This window comes from Taeniopygia guttata, chromosome 8 (assembly GCF_048771995.1).
Source record: "Taeniopygia guttata chromosome 8, bTaeGut7.mat, whole genome shotgun sequence".
Lineage (NCBI taxonomy): Eukaryota > Metazoa > Chordata > Aves > Passeriformes > Estrildidae > Taeniopygia > Taeniopygia guttata.
In genome coordinates, this window is record NC_133033.1 from 7,970,582 (window position 1) to 7,988,784 (window position 18,203).

The following is an 18,203-nucleotide window of genomic DNA, read 5'->3' on the forward strand; positions in this document are numbered from 1 at the left end:
TCTTCCTGACTGAGGAGCTTTCCAAGGCCCAAAGCTGCCCTGAGCTCTGACTCCACCACGTCCTTGAGGTGTTTTAGTGCTGTGCTCACAGTTACCTCCTTTGCAAAGAAGGCAGGAGTTAGGAAATCTAGTTTCTCCCCTTACCCTGACCTGTGTCTGACTTTTGCAAGCAGGTCCATGTGCATTCCAGACCGTTTGGGGCTGGCTCAGGGGATTTGTGATGGGATGTGAAATACTTCTCTCAGAGGCTGCTTGCCCTGCACTGGCTGTCCCGGGGGCTGGCTGCAGCTTCCGTGGAAAGAGCTGATAACTGTGGTTCAGGTGGGAGAGGGTTTAGTGCAAGGCTGCACATGCACTAATAAGGGACCTTGGGTACAAAAAGAGGCTTCATTTCTTCACCAGTTTCCTCACTGCTTGAGGCATTGGTGACAGCTGGCAAAGAATGTTAAGACAGTGCATTTCACACCAGCCTCTCTGCACTTGGGGGATCTGATGGTCCCAGAGATGCCTCCAGCACCCTGGGAAGACTCTTAGAGATGCTGAGTTTTCTCTAGATTTTTCTCAGAATCATTTCCTTCTCTTCTGCTACAGTGTTAGGGATGGTGAAGTTCCCAAGATTTTGTACATTGACCCTGTCCATTGGAGAGGGTCCCATGAGGGACACAGAGACAAGTTCCCTGTCACACAGCTGCATGACTGGCACACACCTCCAGTCACACCCTTGTGTAGAAAGGTATATTCCCAACAATATAGTTCAGTGAGGAGCATGCACCTTAAAAAAATAAAATAAACAAAAACAATGAAAAAAATAAAATCACATCTAGTTGTGGCATTCTGCTGCAGGGGAAAATGCCAATAACCATTCTCCATGCAGTATCTCAGACTGAGTAAGCCCTGCCTTTACTCACAGTAAAACCTGGGGACAAAGTCAATCAAACTTCTGTTTCAGCCCTGCCCACATAATTTTCCTCCTTTTTTCTTGCTCTGGTAAGTTGATGCAGCTTATTCCAGCAAACACAGCCAATACATTTTACAGAATAAACTTCAAATATGCAGGCTTTGTTGTTTGACTCTCAAGGGATCCTATGTTTTCTTTAAGAATATGTGCTGAAATTGTCATTCTGTGTTGGACCTCCTCTCTGTGGAAAACTCCTCTAATGCCACATAAGTGAAGCAAGAATATGAAATAGCCCAAATGGCCCTATAATCAATCAAAGCCCTAGACAGGACAGCTCTCTGTCCTGTGCAAACTCTGGCATGACAACAAAGGTGGAGGACAGGGCAGAAAAGGGAATGATGGGGAAGAAGGATGGGCTGTGTGCAGTGTTCAGGAGCTTCTGAGCAGTAGCAGGGTGACTGGGTGGGTCACCATGTCTGATTGACTCTGAGGCTAAAGGGGCTCCTTAAGCTCACATGGGAGATGGAAAGAGACTTGTACAGAGGACTCATGTTCTTCCCAAACCTAGTGTTTGAGATGTTGGAATGAATTGCTTTGTGGAGGTGCCATCCTCTCCAGTGAGACTCACTAGCACAGACCACTCACTTCATTTGGAAATATCTGATGCAGCTTCAAACTGACACAGAGGCCAGAGGAGATTCTTAGGAGGTGACCTCACTTCAGCTCTTGCTTGTGTTGGTTTTTTTTAACCCAAGTGAAACAACTGGTTTAGACTTGGAAGAAATTGGTGCTTTTTTTCCCTCCCCAAAAAATTAATTTTATTGTTTACCACATATGTCTAGGACTAGCCTGCTAGGGAAAGTGCTCCAAGACTTGGAAGATAGCAGAGAACTGAGTTGCTGAGCTCACATTATGACACTGCATTGAAACTGTTAACAGAGGGGTGTACCAGCAAGGAGCCAGTTCCAAACTGGTAAACTCTGTCCCACCTCCTGCTGAGCCTGTTGAGGAGTGTGCATTGCACTCCAGGGTGCTTCTGGAGAAGGATTTCCATGGTGTGACATTTGAGTACCTCAACAATAGCTCCTTAGCAAAGGGCTGCTCAGAAAGGAAGATCAGAAATGAAGAGACATTGGGGGAGTTTATTATACTTGGGGGCAGCAAGGAAATAGAAGTCTGTGGGAATCTGCCCTTCAGATTGAGATGCTCCAAGTATAGAATTGCACTGCAGATCTCCGAGACACCCCAGGGAAGCACAAATCTGTGCTCTATTAGCCTGGCGTCAATGTGGAATAACCCCCTCAACTTTTGGCCCCTCATCTCTCCATTCTCCCTCTGGCTACAGTGTGGCCTTTCTCCAGAACTTGTTCTGTAAGTGCACTCGGGTGAGAGGGGAGAGAGGTGATTACATGCAAGAAAAGAATGAAGGGAGCCATGGGAGGATTGCTGGACGTTGGAAATGCTGCACGCTTTGGCTTGTTATGTGTTATTGCTCTGATTGCTGTGACTGTCCAAAAGTGGCTATGAGTCAGTTCCTCACAACTGCATAGAATAACAACATCAAACGAGAGGGAAAATGATTTCTCCATCTGCTTGGACAACGGGTGGCATGATGTAAGGAGTCTATGATGAAAGCCTGCTTTACAAGACCATTGCACGTGGCTTGTGCAAAGTATTTTTTAAGGCATGCTTTGGGCTTGGACACTCCTGCCAAATAGGGGAAGAGGAAAGCTCATTCCCTGCACTTCCAGCTCTCCTTCACAGCTTTTTGCATAATGCTGCAATTTCCAAGTGCAAAACCATGTCCTGAAGCAGAGCAAAAGCCAGCAGCCTGGGGTGACAGACTTTTCTGGAAGGTGGGGCATTTGATAGTCCCCTTCTCTTTGGAAAGCCCACAGAGCTCTTATTTCAAACCTGAACACCAGCCTCTAGGAAGTTTTTGTTACATCTGGTCTGGTGTGGTAGGGCTGCATGTCTCATCTTCTGGCATGGTATGGCTCACATTTCGTACTAACTGGGGCGGGCTGGGTTCCTTCAAGCCATTTCCAGAAACTACATTCCCCTGTTGGATCCCCACAAGCATGACTTTTGTTCTCATTATCAGTAAAATTTAAAATTAAAACACTCAGGCTGTCCTAACATCATACTCATGCCTAGGTGCTGCATATCACCTACCCAATCCATTACCTGGTGTCATTCTTGATAAGAACTTCACATCAGGCTGGGGGTATCTTTCAGATATATCTAGATCCAACTTGCAAAAGTAAGATCTGCACAAATCCAGCATTGGCTCCTTGTCAAAGTGCATTCAATATACTTTTTAAAGACCATCCTTACCACTAGAGTAAGATTTCAAGGAAGAAAAAGGTTCAAGAACAAAGGGCAGCAATTGTCTGGCAATGAGGGTCATCATGAGGAAGGCTGAAGAGCCTCCAGTTTTTAAAGCATGTTATTCATTAGCAAAGAAATACACTGGACGAGGAGTGAAAGGGAATTAAAAATTGGAGGGTTTATCCACAACACTGATTCCCCACCACGGGTCTCTGGAACAGGATTCATGTCAGAAGGGAGTAATGTGGGATGGCATGTGGTTCCCAGTAAATTCCTGCTGTTACCCAGAGACCTCTGGGTCCGACTGGAATGCTGTAGTGGAGAAATCATCAAATTCAAATAAAAGTCATTGCCTGGAGTGTTTGCTGTAGCTCCTTCCTATGGCTGCAGCTTGACAAATTCTTCTCTGAGCTTCCAAAATACTGAGCCACTGAGTCTTGACTATTGTAGAATAAGAGGAATGGAGATGCAGCTTCAGAGGCAGCAGGCAAAGAGACCACAAAGTATTTACCCCAACTGTGAAGGGGCAGCTCTCAGCCCTTTGCCTTTTTCCCTACACTAATTCTTGTGAAGCTTTCCTACCATAAACACTGCGGTGCTGCCAAGGGGCTTGAGAATCAGCATCGAGGGAGAAGGAGGAATAGAGGCTGCCGCCTCCTGATTGCAGAGCAGCCCAAGGTCTAAGTGGCAGCAAAACGTTATACATAATGTCTGATTCACTGTGTGGAGAATGTAAAGAATTGAGACCTCCCGACACAGTTTACATTGGCCCTTTTTATGACTAATTGTGCAGAAAATAGCTCTGCTTGTAGTGTGCATGGAAACAGTTCAGATTTCTGCTGTGTGTCAGCTAATGGCTAGCAAGGCTTTTTTAGCACGACTTCAAAGGCTCTGGCAATGGAGGTCCTTTGTGAGGGAATTATCTCCTGCTCCTTTGTACCCCGTTATCCTTCTAAGCCATGGAACAAAGAATTGTGAAAAGAATAGACAAAGTAATTTGTAGTAGATCTCTAAACCTAGATAAAGTACATAACATTTGCTTAAAAACATTTTTTCTGCTTCTGTCATCAAAACATGGTTATAATTTTTCTCTGTAAGAACACCCAAGTTCATCTAACTTTTGAGAGATGCAACCTGATGCTTAGGTTACTGATGAGGGTCACTAGGATGTCTGAAATGGAAAAGGAGAGCTTTAGCTTATGTGGTCAATTAAAAAATACATGGCTGACAAGAGTTGGCTGAGAAGTGTCTTTAACTCTGCCTCAGGATATTCCACTAAGAAAGGAAGAAAGTGCATTCTTTCAGCAGTGTGTGCATGGATGTGCTTTAAGGAAACCACGTATATTTCATGTATTTTTTATGTGTTTTTTAGTAAAAAAAAACCCTAATTGATGGTTTATTCTTTCTTTCTTCCAGTGAAAAATGAAACCTTGGGGAGATAAGGCAACACATTACATGGATCTGCTTTCTGTAGTCCAAAGCACAGTTCTTAATTAAAAATAAAAAAGCAAACCAGGAATGGAAGGTCTATGATTAATGTTAGCAGCCATGCTGTATAATGTGTTCCTCCACTGTCTCTAGATCCTTGTCTAGAAAAAACAATATGTGAGTGAAAGGAGAATAATCTTGGCCTCATCGAATTTAGTAAAGAAACCCCCTCTCAAGTGCAGCAGCCACACTGACTACTCCACTGTGTATTGATGGTCAAACTACAAAATTACTGTGTTTAACACTGGGTCTTGTCCTCAAGCAAATCCCTTGAGTATTTCCTTATCCTCAGAGGGTGGAAGAATTGCATCCACACCTGGGCATTTTTAATCTTCAACTGTTAGGGATGGCTGCTCTGCATATCTCCATGCCCAAGCACAGACTTTCTCTTCACGTCCCTGTGTAGAAAATGTTTTGTGTCTGCTTTCTCTCCTTTTCCACTTCCATGGATTTCCCAAGGCAGCTGATGTTCTGACCTCTCAGATCCAGTTTTCATCAGCTGTCAAGATAAATTTGGTTAATACTCCAGTAATGGTTTATTCAGGTTTAGACTGAAAAGGGAATAGTGATGGAAATGCAAGATCATTCCCTTGCCTCCCTAACCTGTCTGATATATCTCTAGATGCACTAAGTTTTCAGTCATTATATTTTCTTGAGGTTTTTCCCAGGTCAGGAAGAGAAATTTTTAAAATATTTCAGCAGAAGCATACATGCACACACACACGCATATATATATATAAAGCTCATTTATTTTTTATCTATAAATAAAAATTAAATCCACTGATGTAAAGAATGTGACAGTTACTGCATATTCTCTTTGCACATAGGAGCAGCCAGAGGCAGCAATTTTATGTTTTTCACTGATGCTGAGCTTAATTGTCACTGATATGCAGGTTATTTTGTTTCCATCACATAGGCTGTCAAAGTATTCTGTTGTTGTTAATATTTAACAAGTGAGTCCTTAGTTGTGTGTGACTAGGGAGAGTTATTTTATGTTAAGATATTTCTCAGACAGAATTTTCCTGAATTTTAAACCTGGAAAGGATAATTATTATGAACTTCACAGCAGGAGGCAGGCCAAGACAATTCTTCCAGGAATTCTTTAACCTTTCGTGTTTTATGTTACCCACCTACACTGGACCTCTCAAGTGCCACCTTTTTCCTTAAACCTTCCTCTTCCACATCTCTGATCCTGAGGAACTCCTTGCCATGGATCATGTTGGGAAATGTCTGTGTTGGGTGGGAGACTGCTGATCTGAGCATGCATAATTTCATTTTTTCAGTCTAAAGTAGAACATGATTTCAGTTGCTTGTGGTGTGCCTGAGTTGGCTACAACAGCATTACCATGATGTAAAATGAACACTAATGTGTTCATATGTGAATTCTGATTGGACAGAGAAGCTAAGACAAATAGAAGTCAGAAATCTTCAATCAGGTGGAGAGGATTAATTAACAGGGCAAGCTGGTGATGAGATGGATGGTAACTTACCCAGATGTATGTGGGATAATACAAACAGGTAAATTTTAAGCAGAGTCTAAAGGTTAAGTTTTGCAAAGACTTGCTCATGCCATTTCCAGTAGTTTTTAAAATTTTGGGCTCTCTTGATGTCTGTGGAATGGAGGATTATTTGGAGGTCAGCTCAAAGTTGGATTTTGGTTTTGTTTTTTTATTTCTTTTTATTTCTGTTCTCTTGGTTGAATTGGAGCATTTAGCATATTTTAGTATGTGTTGGCTTGTGGATGTACAATTAAATAACAATGATGTTCACATGGATATTTGTAATTAAGATTTTAATTTATTTGGGAATCTGAAGTTGAGGGGTTTTTAATGGAAGCTGGCATTCCTTCCAGATAGGAAAGGCAAAATTAAAAGAACAACCCCTATTGCCATGCTGCCCAGCAGATCACCAGTCCCAGTGGCTGGCACCTCTCAGCATGGTATCCACACAAGGGGCAGGAATGGGAAGTCCAGGAAGTGCCACCTTTTGGTCTTCATCCATCGCTTGAAGGGACTTGCAGGTTCTGCTGAGGAGCTGACATTGTTGACAGACCTATCACTGTGTGGATGAGGAGTCAGGGCTTTTGCATAGTTACTTTTTTCCCTGAGTTTAAAATAGTTAAAATTGGTTTCTCTTGTGCTGTCATCTTGTCAAAGATTTGCTGGATTCACGACAATTATTTACATTAAGAAATCTTTTGGCATTTAAGACTCTGGCTCAGGGAAAATAAAGTGGACTCGGAAATGTCTCGGACTCTGATACCTTTGACTTTGGTTCCTCAGTGTCACTTTGCCAGTGACAGAATGGGGACCTTTGTTTGCCTTGGCCACTGCATAAAAAAACAGGATATGATCAAATCCAGTTAATCATTCACAAATGTCTCATTTCTTGAATCTCTGAGTGTGTATAACACATTTTTGGGACTGTTCTTTGCTGCTTTGGCTTTTGTTACAAGCAAGTTAGAAAGGAGAAAATCAAATTTTGAGTTTTCTTAAAAGGAAGTGGAGGAATCCTAGAACACGCCAGGGCTCTGCAAATGTACATTTAATCATTTAAATAAATGTCTTTTGGCTAAAAGCTCTTACCAGCATTTGCAAGTTGCACTCAAAGCCATACAGCTACATCGTTCCAACAACTGAGGCGAGTTAGCGCCCTTGTTGGCAGTGGGAGCAGAGGGATGCAGGCTGAGCAAATTCTGGGGGCTGAATGCTCTCAAATTCCTCAGAACTTTGTGCAGGGTGGGCGATGAATCCCAGGGGTGACTCTGCTGGTGGCTACACCAGCTCCTTGCACAGTGGTGTCCTTGGAGGGGGTTTAGGCACCTCTTGCCTGCCTTGGTTTTTTCAGTGCAAAACATTTGGCTCTGCTGTGGAGCCAGGCAGTCAGAAACATCTCCTGCAAACACTTTCACTGTGCTTCAGGCAAGCACACTGTCTCCAAGCAGCAGCAGCAAACCAGAGGAGTGAGTTCTTACACCCCACAGCATGGTGGAACTCCCTCCTCCGAGATGCCACAGGCACATGGAGGCTTGGGCACATTCCTGGTGAATTGGTCTGTTCAGAGCTGGCAGTGAGGTGCAATGACCTGGGTGTAAATGGGGTCACCTGGCCCTGCAGAGCTGGAACTTAATGGATATAATGGAAGAGGATTGTTCTGTTCTTCCTCCATGTCAGTCATGGCTGCAGTTGGAGACAGGTTGCAGTGCTATGTGGATTTTAATAAACCCCTTTGTGGACTGTTTGCTCCCTTACTTTATATATCCAGCCCATCCTGCAAACAGTGTGAGACTCAACAATGAGTTGAAAGTTTTGGCTGTATTACACTCCCTTATTGAGCCTGTGCTCAAAGCCCTTTGAGGGGTCCCATTGACACCGGTGGGATTTGGTTCAGATTTCAAGTATATGAGACCCCCTTAAGTAAACTCTTTCAAGGCCTGTACACACTGCAATACTTACTGGGCTCCTTGTTACTTCTGTGAATAGGAATGTGACCTTTACACTTCTAACAAAGAGCCCTGAATTACAGGACAAAATCTTCATGTTTTGGGAGAGATAAGGTTACCATTCCAGCTCCTCCCAGCCCCAGTGTGCAGGTGACTGAATGGCCAATGAGACAATTCCTGAATCACTCTGGATTTAGTCAGACGAGTGCTGAACATGCAGTGTAGCAGCTTGAGTCTCTTCATTAGCAGATGTCCATGAGCAGTGATGGTCAGGGTTGTAAGTTGTTCCATTTCAAGAGTCAAAGCCCTAGTAATATCCTTTTGCCACTGTGGGGTCATTCTGATCTCCATCTTGGAAATTTATTTAATCAGTGTACATCCTAAAAATTGTCACAGTGGAAGGCAAGACTAGCAACCCATCTAGCTTTCCTGTTATCCACCCAGTTCCCTGGCCATATGAGGGCAGGGAGGGATAAATGAAATGGAAGAAGAAAGTGTTTGGGGTGTATGCTGTCCCTTGCTCTGGTCTAGGTTTTGGTACCCTTGACTCCTAAAGCTGCTGTTCCAACAGGAGAAACTCAAGCAAGTGAGAGTAGTAGTTTGATTGACAGTGCTATTTTCTACCTGTATTTTAGGTCACTTCCTGGGTAACAACACTGTGATTGATGTACTGAGACAAGCAGGATTTGAAGTGGAGCACACCCCTCCTGGACAACCAATTGGAAAGTAAGCAGCTGCCCACAGATTATTAATCCCTTTCTCTCCTTTTTTCTCTCCCTTTTTCTGTGACTAAGCAAGATTATTGCAGTAGTATAGGAGGTGGGTGAGGAACCTCCCTTTCCCACCCAATTTCCAGACAAAAAGTGCATTGTAAAGCATCCATTGTGTGAGTTTGGAAACATATGGAGCCTGAATGGCTGGTGTTTTTGTGGGTTTTTTCCACTTGGGGACATTATTTATATCACAGCTGCTTCATTATACCAGCTCAGAAGTGCCATGGTTTCTTTAAAGAAACATTTCATCTAGCTCATTTTCCCCCAGAGTTGTTTTTCCTTTTGCTCTCCGTGGGGTTTTTGCTGCTTCTCCATTGCAGATCTCTCTGTCAGGCTGCTGTTGTTCAAGAGGAATTTCAGTTTTTCCTGAAGGACCACATTTAATGTAGCAGATGCATCACTGAAAGTGTGTTGGGCAGGTAGAGAGCAATTCAATATTCCCTGAGCTTCTCTGTATATCTGGTCAGGTAAAGCAGGCAAGAAGGGCTGATCAATAGGCTCTTGGCAATCTTCATTAGTATAAAATAAAACATGGCACAAAATTGTCCTTAGCTGGTGACACAAACTTCCTTTGTCCTGTAGATGTCTTTTTTCCTGGCCATTTATATGAGGTCTCTGTCTGAAGAAATCACAGACAATAAAACCATGAAGGCTGGTGAGAGACCATGTAGCTTTACAAAATCAGCCTTTCCCCTACATTCTGCAGATAAAATTTGGCCAAGGCTACTCTGTCATAGGATTGTTATCCTCATTAGGAGAAAGTGTTAGCAGCATGCTCCTGTCCCTGGTGGGCAGACATGACATGGTCCAAAACCGAGGTGAGTCTCAATGAGGAGGATTAATAGCAGAGGTAGTAGACCATGTCTGAAAAAGCTGTGTGTAATCTAGTTGGAAAATCTGGCTGATCTAACCTTGTTTGGGAAACATCCGCAGTGATTCATATAGAATATAATATGGCTCAACTGTACATAAGTGTTCTTTGACAAAGCATTTATCCAAAATGCTTCTTGGAATCTGTTGAGCAATAAAAGCATCGTCTTAAATAACAATGGGGGAAAGAGGAAGAAAAGGCTGTTAAACACCACCATATATTCAGAGGAGATTTAAGAAGCACTTTGGCAGGGGGAGAAAAGTCAACATGGTGCAGGGAAGAGCAGTAAACACTGAAACTGGAAATTTTATACTAAAACCAACCAAAAAAAAAAAAAAGGCAAAACAGAAAAACCAAGAAAACTATAGCAGAACAGCCAAGGTGTACCATTCCTAGGTTTCTGACAAAGAAACTTTCCACTCAGGGAAAGCAGACACTTTCTTCAGTAATTTTCATTTACTTGAAAGTATCATCTTCCCATGAAAAATGTTTCAACTGGAAATTGTGAAACTATTAATTTATTGGCTGTTGCAAGCCCTTGAGAAGAGCTAAAGATGCAGTAGTGTGAGAGAAACCCAAGAATAGTCTCTGCTCTCTGGTGTTAGGCTATGTCTGTACACATCATCACAGACTTGAAATAAAGGATGGGGCAGGAAACTTGACTCAAAGCCAGTGCTTAATGTTGACTTATTTGCAGAGTGGGGCACCTCTATGTGCACAGTCCCCTACCTTGGCAGCAGTGTCTCCTGTTCATGATGTCTTCCCTAAAATTCTCAATCCCTGGGGGAAATGCCCATGAAAGCAAAAGGGCTTGGACTCTGCCTAGATCTATGTGTGTGTCCTTAGCTGAATGGTCCCACTCTGGGTAACTTCTGTTCTGTTCTGTCCTCTAACTTTAGTGTTGGGCAGGTTTGCCTGGACTAGAAACCTTATTCCAGCAGGGTCTGCTCTGAACATTGAACATAAAAAACTTTATTAAAGCGTAAATGGTTGTGCAGGAATACTGGGTGGAGTCAAGAGGAAACACATGGTTGCCCCCCCATAAGGATTAGATGCTCTGTGAGTTTTCCTGTGGTCTGATGATAAGGTAGATCTGCCAGTTCTAGATGAGACTAAAGAAAGAAAAATAAAGTGCATGGAAAAACATCCAGACTTGCCACTAGACTGAATTACTCAAGGTACAGAAACAGCAGAAAAGTATAGAAATTGTGAATAAAGAGCATTTAAATATATTCACAAGAAACAGCTTTCTGCCTTTAGAAGAAAAAAAGACTCGCAAAACTGCACATCAGGGACTGTATTGTCATTTTCCTGTAACTGGGGCTGTAGCTATCAGAAGTGCTTGGGGCTCCCCCTTAGAAATGAGTAGGCTGCTGCAAACCATTTTGTCTCTTTTTTTATAGAATAACTTGTATTTTATGATTTCTGGGTGAGCTCCAAAAGACAGTCTAGCCAAACAGAGTACAACGTTGCAATAGCACGACAACTTAATAGCTGTTGTGTTGTTTGTGTTTATGTTGCATTGTCATGTTGCTGTAATTGAGTGTCTTAAGGAACCTTGCATTTTTGTCTAGCCTTCCCTTTTTTACTCTTCTCTTTCCTTTTTAAAAGATGAAATAAAAACAATTGAAAGGTCCAGAAGAGGAACTATTTTGCTATAGTGACTGTAGTAACAAAACAGATACATCAAATGAACAGATAGAAGCTCAAATTTTGAGCTGCTTGCAAAGCAGAAATTGTTTTGTGGGTTACAGAGGTTGCAGAGGTGCAGGTGTTTTCATCTCGATTCTTGTGGAGCCATACATGAAGAGGTATTTCTTTGTGCTAAAGCCCAAAAGAGACATTTCTGCTTTACTTCCAAATGAGTTGTATAAGGGAGTCAAGCCCTGCATCACATTCTGGCATTGACAGTTGAAAAATTGGATAGTGTTCAGGGAAGATCAGCTGGATTCTAATGTGGAGTTTGGAGGGGGTGGACAGCACATGGAAAAAAATGCAAGGGTTGAAAAAAACAAATGCGGCAGCTGCATGCTTATGTTTTAGGAAAGCGAATTCAAAAAAAGTGTTGTGGACAGACTGTAAGCAGAAGAGTGAAGAGGAACAGTTCTAGCTAGCACATAGGAATGTTTGAAAGTATATCAGATTGAATTGAGAGTGGTTTTGGATGAATATCAATGATTTCTTGACAGTGATTTGCAGGACAATTTTTCTCAGGTTAAGTAAGAAGCCCCATTATATGCAAGTAACTTTAGCAAAACACTCATACTGTGTCATACTTACTACCAGTGCTGCCATGCCAAAAAAGCAAATGGTCATTTTCTTTAATCTCTCTGTTCCCAGAGCAGTATGATTATTACTGTTATTGACATGATTAGTAGTCTGATCTTTATTGTTCAACCATAATTCAGCAGCATTACCATAAATAGGTGGAGTATAGTCTGGTATGATGTTTAAACTCTGCCATCCATTTTGGTTTTAGAAAGGACAAGAGAATTTCTTTTGTAGAAAATAACTAGCACTGTTCCAATGTATCAGAAAAAGAAAACCCAAAAAAAGGACAAAGACCAAACCTGTTTATGCTGTCAGTTGCATACTGACTGGGTAATCCAGAAGATTGTTGGCTTCCTCTGTTGGCATGGGTTGTGAAATGGCTGCTCTTTAAGCCAACCAAACTGAATACCTAGAGTCTCACATTTCTGTTGTCTAGTGACAAGCACAAATTTGAGCCAAATCCTCCCTTTCCTAAGGTAGTGGGGAAAAAATAAAGCAAGATCTTGTCTGGCTGGAAGAGATAGCCAAAACATAGAGGGGTCTGATGGCTCCAGAATCAGTGAACTGGCAAAGAAAAGTTTATATAAAGTACATTTAGCTGGTGTGGAGCTATTTGGGAACTCTTACTGACTAGATTTCTGAAATCTCCTGGCTCCTCTGTTGATCTGCCTGATGGCCGAGTGTTGACCTTCCTGTGCCTCTTCCAGAATTCCACCAGCTGACTATTGAAAACACCTTCTTTAAAGCTCAATCCCTTTCTGTAAAAGAAACCCTGTTCTATTCATCATGAAGAACAATGCCATAAATGCTTGAGAACTCACTGTCACATTGGTTTAATTTGTTCATTTTGTTGCCTGAGGGAAGTGTCCTGAATCTGTTTGCATGATAGCCTTCAGCAGCATTCATATTTGCTTCTTATTTTGCTGGCTGTCATCTTTGTCCCCAGATAGAGGCATTGGAAAATTAGTGACTGAATCAATATCTCATTACTTTGCCCTGAGATAAGAAAGGCAAGTTTGTTTTGGTTTTTGTTTTTTGTTTTTTTGTTGTTTTTTTTCCCTGGAGCTCTGCCAACTGGCTATCCCTGCTTGGAGAGAGGAGGAGATGGGAGAAAGTCTCCCCTTAGATGGATTCCAGTGGCTTGAGCAGATAAAGGGCCACAGCTGCTCCACATTTAACTGGAAACAGCCAAAATGCAGGATCAATCCAGGAAGCACCTGTGTCCATGATGACTCTGTTGTTGCTGGGTTCTCAGATTCAGCTCTGACCTTCCACCATGTGCCAAGCCCTGACATGCTGCACACCATCCTCTTGGCCTGACTAACATGCAGCAGTGCTCATTTTTATCAGGCTGCTTTCTCCAAGGATGGGATCAGTGCTGCCTTCTTTCAGAATCAGGGAATTCAGGATGAATCAAAGAACTCAGCACAAGGTTTTATATCTGAGAGTTTATTATAAACTCTCAGAGCGCTGCTGGAGAAATTAATTATCCTTGTTCTTTCTGTTTGCACTTCCTGTCCCAGTTGAAGCAAAGTGTCTTTGCTGTTGTAACTTACTCCTGTCCTTCTGTCTGAAGCAAAGAGATTCCTCTTTGTTTCCCTTCTCCTATAGCATCCTACAGGTGTGACCCTGGCTCTGCTACTCATCGTTGTCTCAGGGTGGAAGTCTCTGCTCCCCAAGGAATGCTCTCTCCTTCCCTGTGGGCTGAAAGCACACTCCATCCACACAGTGATGCAGCCATTTCACTCCATCAGGATCCCTAACCCTCTCAAGGTGATGGACAGAATTGGGAAAAACATTTGACATAACATTCCCAGCAGCCCCAGTTTGGTAAACCCAGTTTAGGAGATCCCAGATGCCCTCAGAACTCTCAGGAATCTCCCAGTACTTGCCAAGTTCCTTGGGATGCTTACAAAACTTCAGATTTCTGGTGCCTGCTAGTCAGGGTTGCTCCACTCTGCATAGCTGTTAATTTTTGGGATGTGTTAGGGAGGATGTTAAAGTTGTTATGAAATAAGTATAAGTTAATTTAGAAAATAAACAAGTAGGAAAAAATATTACAAGAGCTGTGACACTTTAATTGGAAATAACTGAATTAATTGAGGAAAAAAGAACTGAGAAAGGTAGATTCTCTTCTGAGATCCTATCTCTTCTGTTACAGAGAAAAATGCATCCTTTTTTTTTATGTCAGTGGAATACTCTCCCCATTGGGATGCAGCAGTTCTTCTTAAACCTCTTGTAACCTTTGGATCTTTCACTTGATCTGGGCCTGAGGATCAAACTCCCATCACTAGCTCCCTTCCCTGAGAAGAAATATGAGTCCATTATTTAGGGGGAGTTCTTTGACAACACAATGTACAGTAAGATGTGCATAGGGATTAAATGAGGTTCATCTGCATGCATTTGTGAATTTATTGCCTCATCTAACACTGGAGAATATGACTATTCAATACTTAAAATACTTAGCCATGAAAGTATGCACGTTACATTTTCATGTTCCTGTGTGCCTTTAAAATATTCTCCTTTGCAATTTGATTGTCACTGTGTCTACTTTACAGCCACAAAGCCTGAGCCAGCCAAAGTAACTCTTCGGGGGAAAAACATGGAAGAAGGTTTCCAAAACATGGTAGAGAAGCAAAGTCAACTTACAAATTCTCAGCCATAGAAATTTAATTATCCTGTCACTTCCTGAGCAACACACAGGGACAGGGCATCTGCATGTCCTCTAGGCCACCTTTAGACACTAAATACCTTCTGAGGGAATGGAATTTAGCAACTTTCTACAAAAAAAATCTGGGAAAGAACAAGATAATTCATGGTGTTGGAGTAAGAATACAGAACAGAACTTCTCAGGAATTTCATGCTTGACTAGTTCTCCCAGTGGGACATTCACTTTGCTGTATAATCAGATTTTATCCTTGGTAAAATTTCTAGTTTCTTTTGAAAAAATTGTTTCATATTCCATATAATTCTGTTTCTCTGGAACAAGGCGTCTGGGGAAACCTAGGCTTGCTTCTTTTTGCTCAAGGGCAGCTTGCTTGCTGAGCTGTTCTGAAGCCAGTGCTAAGATTTCTAGGTTTTTTTGCTGATCTGCAGCCTATCAGGTTTAGGAGATCTGTATCTCATACTCCATAAACTCTCTAATAGTAAACTTACAGAGCCTTGGAGACTTCAAAAGTTCAGAGCTAGTTCTTACCTTATTTCCTAGCCAAATTTCAGCGTTCTTGTTTCCACAGGAGAAGCTGATTTTTCATCCTCTTTCTCCTTCCAGCCAACTCTAACGCAGATCTTTTCACCTCAGGTCATGAGTACGAGATGAAAATTTTGGTTTATAGTTATTAGAGATAAAGCTGATCCAACTTGCACTGAAGTTGTTGGCTTCCATCAGTGCCAGTAGCTTTTAGAGGTCGTTGTTAATATGAGATGTTGCTGATCCTCTCCCATCTTCGGTTGTGAGGAGCCATGAGGGAGTTGGTGGAAAGCTCAGAGTATGTTCACACAGTTGTGCAGATGCTTTTCTAAGTAAAAAGACTGTCTTTTCCAGAGCAGTGCTCATGGGCATCTACAGACAAGTGGCCCAGCTTGCTTGCAGGAGATGTTCTGGCTGGTTTTAGGTGGCTAATCAAGTTTTAGATGGTTAGTCATTCTGTGAGATGTGTCACTGAGCTCATTTAAGCCTTTGGAAAAACTGCACCATCCCCTTCCAGGCGTTGTGTTGAAACAGTGAGGTTGTGTGACTTTGTTTGTGTATTCAGCCTGCACTTGTCCTGTGGATTGATGGCCTCCACCCCGGGCCACATCAATCTGGGCTGAAGTGCAGCTGCACTTTGTAACAGCTCAAGGGGCACAGAGGTATCAAGTGGTATTGTGTGGTTAGAAAGATGTCGTTTATCTGAGGGAGTTTGTGCTCTGTTTGCTGTCACTGTGTCTTTGCAGTGCCGACTTCCTTACCTCCACTATCACGTTGTCAGGCAAAGAGACCTCACACATTAGGACAGAGAGCTTTTCCACATCCAGAGCTGACTTCTTTTCCTTCAGCAAGAGGTCTATGGGCTGTGCTGCAATCGATAGAGCTGCTTGATTTAGCATGAATGCTGTAATTTAGCTTTCAGGGAGCTCTTTACAATGCACAAGTTCCTAAAAAAGGAACAGAAAGAAAGCAATGACTTTTCTCACGGGCACTTTCACCTAAGATTCCTTTAATAACATTCCCTTAGGAAAAAAAAAATCAAGGATACAGTGTTCTACAGAGAATTTTGCTGTGAAGTACATGTTTCATCTTCCTTGAGTGATCATGTGTTCATAAGGGCATTCTCTGGAGTTCAAATGAGGTTAGAAACCCTCCAGAACACTGTAAAGTGACTGGTGGCATAACTAAATGACTCCCTGTGTGTGGATGTTTTTGTGGCAGGCTGTGAAATTTACTGAAACCTTTTTGAATTTCCCTCACAAGTAGAAAGTCATTCTAATGTACGTATGAGGGAGGGTGATTTTGTGTCATTTCTTACCCATTTTAGTGCTAAATAGTTTCACTTTTAACAACTCATGGTATCTCAGCCGAGCCAGGTGACTTCATGCTGGCCACAACCCAGCTTTGGTTCCTAAATGACTGTGTGGGTGTCCCTTTGGGAGAATATGGTGAAGAGTCAGGCTGAGATCCATGGATATCAGCCCCTCCTTCTAGTTAGGTGCTAGTAGAAGGAGTAGGAATGCCAAAAAGAGTAAGTTCTTATAACAGTAAATTTAGGATGGTGAATTTATGAAGCACTTGTCACAGTAAATATCTTAGAAGCCAGAATGCATTTTTGTGTCAAAATCTTTGAATCATTTTTATGAGAAGTCAAAGTAAATTCATATGCAATCTGTAAAGTTTGTGAGTTTGATTCATCCGGGAAATCGTGTGTTGGGAATACAGTACCCAGATCCAGATCAGATATACTTCAGAGAAGTATAAAACATAAATATGTTTTAAAATACTTCCTGAAGCTAAACTGATCTGCAGTCTTTGGAGTTTCACCCTTCTCTGGACCTCATGCTCCATGCAAGTGAACATCATGCCAATGTGTTTCCCATTTCCTGGGGATTAAACTGCTGTGTTTGATGACTCAGGACTTTCCAAGGAAGCAGCTCAGTCACTCATTTCTCTCTGAAGTGGCCTCAGGTACCTCAGAAGACATGTTTTCTCTTCCACAGTGATTCATGATTTCAGAGCAGGAGATCAACTCTCTCTCTTTTCTTTTATTCCCACAAAGTTAATTAATAAAAAAAAATTCTATTAGTGGGTGTTGAAAGATTTTGGTTTCCCACCCATACTCCCAAATGCTCTGCATTCCAGGAAGAGTGAAAAATGGGCCCGTGAACAGAAACAGGAGGGAGGAAAAATGGATCAGATGCTGTAGATGGATGTAGGTACAGTGGCTGTCAAGTGATATGGTGGAAGAATTTCTGGAATAAAGACAGTTTCTTGCAATTGCGATTGCTCAAAATACACCACCACAGTAATACAGTTTTGTGATTCGTAGGTGCAAATTTAGAAAGTTTGGGGCACAGGGAGTGTCTGGCAGAAACTGAACTGTCTGGGCCTCCCCAATGACCTCTTGCTTAGGTGGGCAGCTACACGTAATGTGCTTGTGAAAACTGGATCTTCTGCCACTGTCAGAGGCTGTTGTTGGTCAGGAGAAGCACCTGGAGGATTCACCCCTTCATGGCCACTGTGGACCTGCCTGTGCCCATCTGTCTGCCTCATGGAGCTCCACCATAGTACAGAATTTTTCATCAGTGTCAAGAATTAGTTGTAAATTTACACCCACCATGTTCGTAACTTTTGTCACTTCAGCAAGAAAACAATTGGTTGTCACTTCAGCAAGAAAACATTTGGTCCTACTGGGAGCCAGAGTTGACAGAAGGACTAAATTTGGGATATTCCCCATTCCTACTGCTTTATGGGACATCAGAGCAGTTCACAATTCCATAATGCCCCTCTCTGTTGGTGGCAGCTTGCAGAGGAAAAGACCCAGTTTGGTGCTCTCGTTTGTGAGAAAGAGCACACTGAAGTCTTTCTCCATTGATTTGCAGTTAGCTCAGGAGTAGTAGCATTTTCCTGCTAACCTGTAGCGCTTCAGCAGCAAA

The 18,203-nt window shown here is 42.3% G+C and overlaps 1 protein-coding gene and 1 long non-coding RNA gene across 2 annotated transcripts in view; one reads left to right on the forward strand and one right to left on the reverse strand.

Moving 5' to 3' along the window:
- The window catches only part of TRABD2B (TraB domain containing 2B), a 265,831-nt gene that overhangs the window by 212,063 nt on the left and 35,565 nt on the right, over window positions 1–18,203 (forward strand). The window contains exon 5 of the mRNA XM_030278808.4: window positions 8,795–8,885. Coding sequence (XP_030134668.4) covers window positions 8,795–8,885 — 91 coding nt within the window. The remainder of the gene's footprint in view (window positions 1–8,794; window positions 8,886–18,203) is intronic.
- Window positions 5,449–16,373, reverse strand: LOC140684603 (uncharacterized). Its single transcript, XR_012057080.1, has 2 exons — window positions 15,271–16,373; window positions 5,449–9,551 (listed from the first exon to the last, which is right to left on the reverse strand). It is a non-coding gene; the product is annotated as an uncharacterized lncRNA (long non-coding RNA).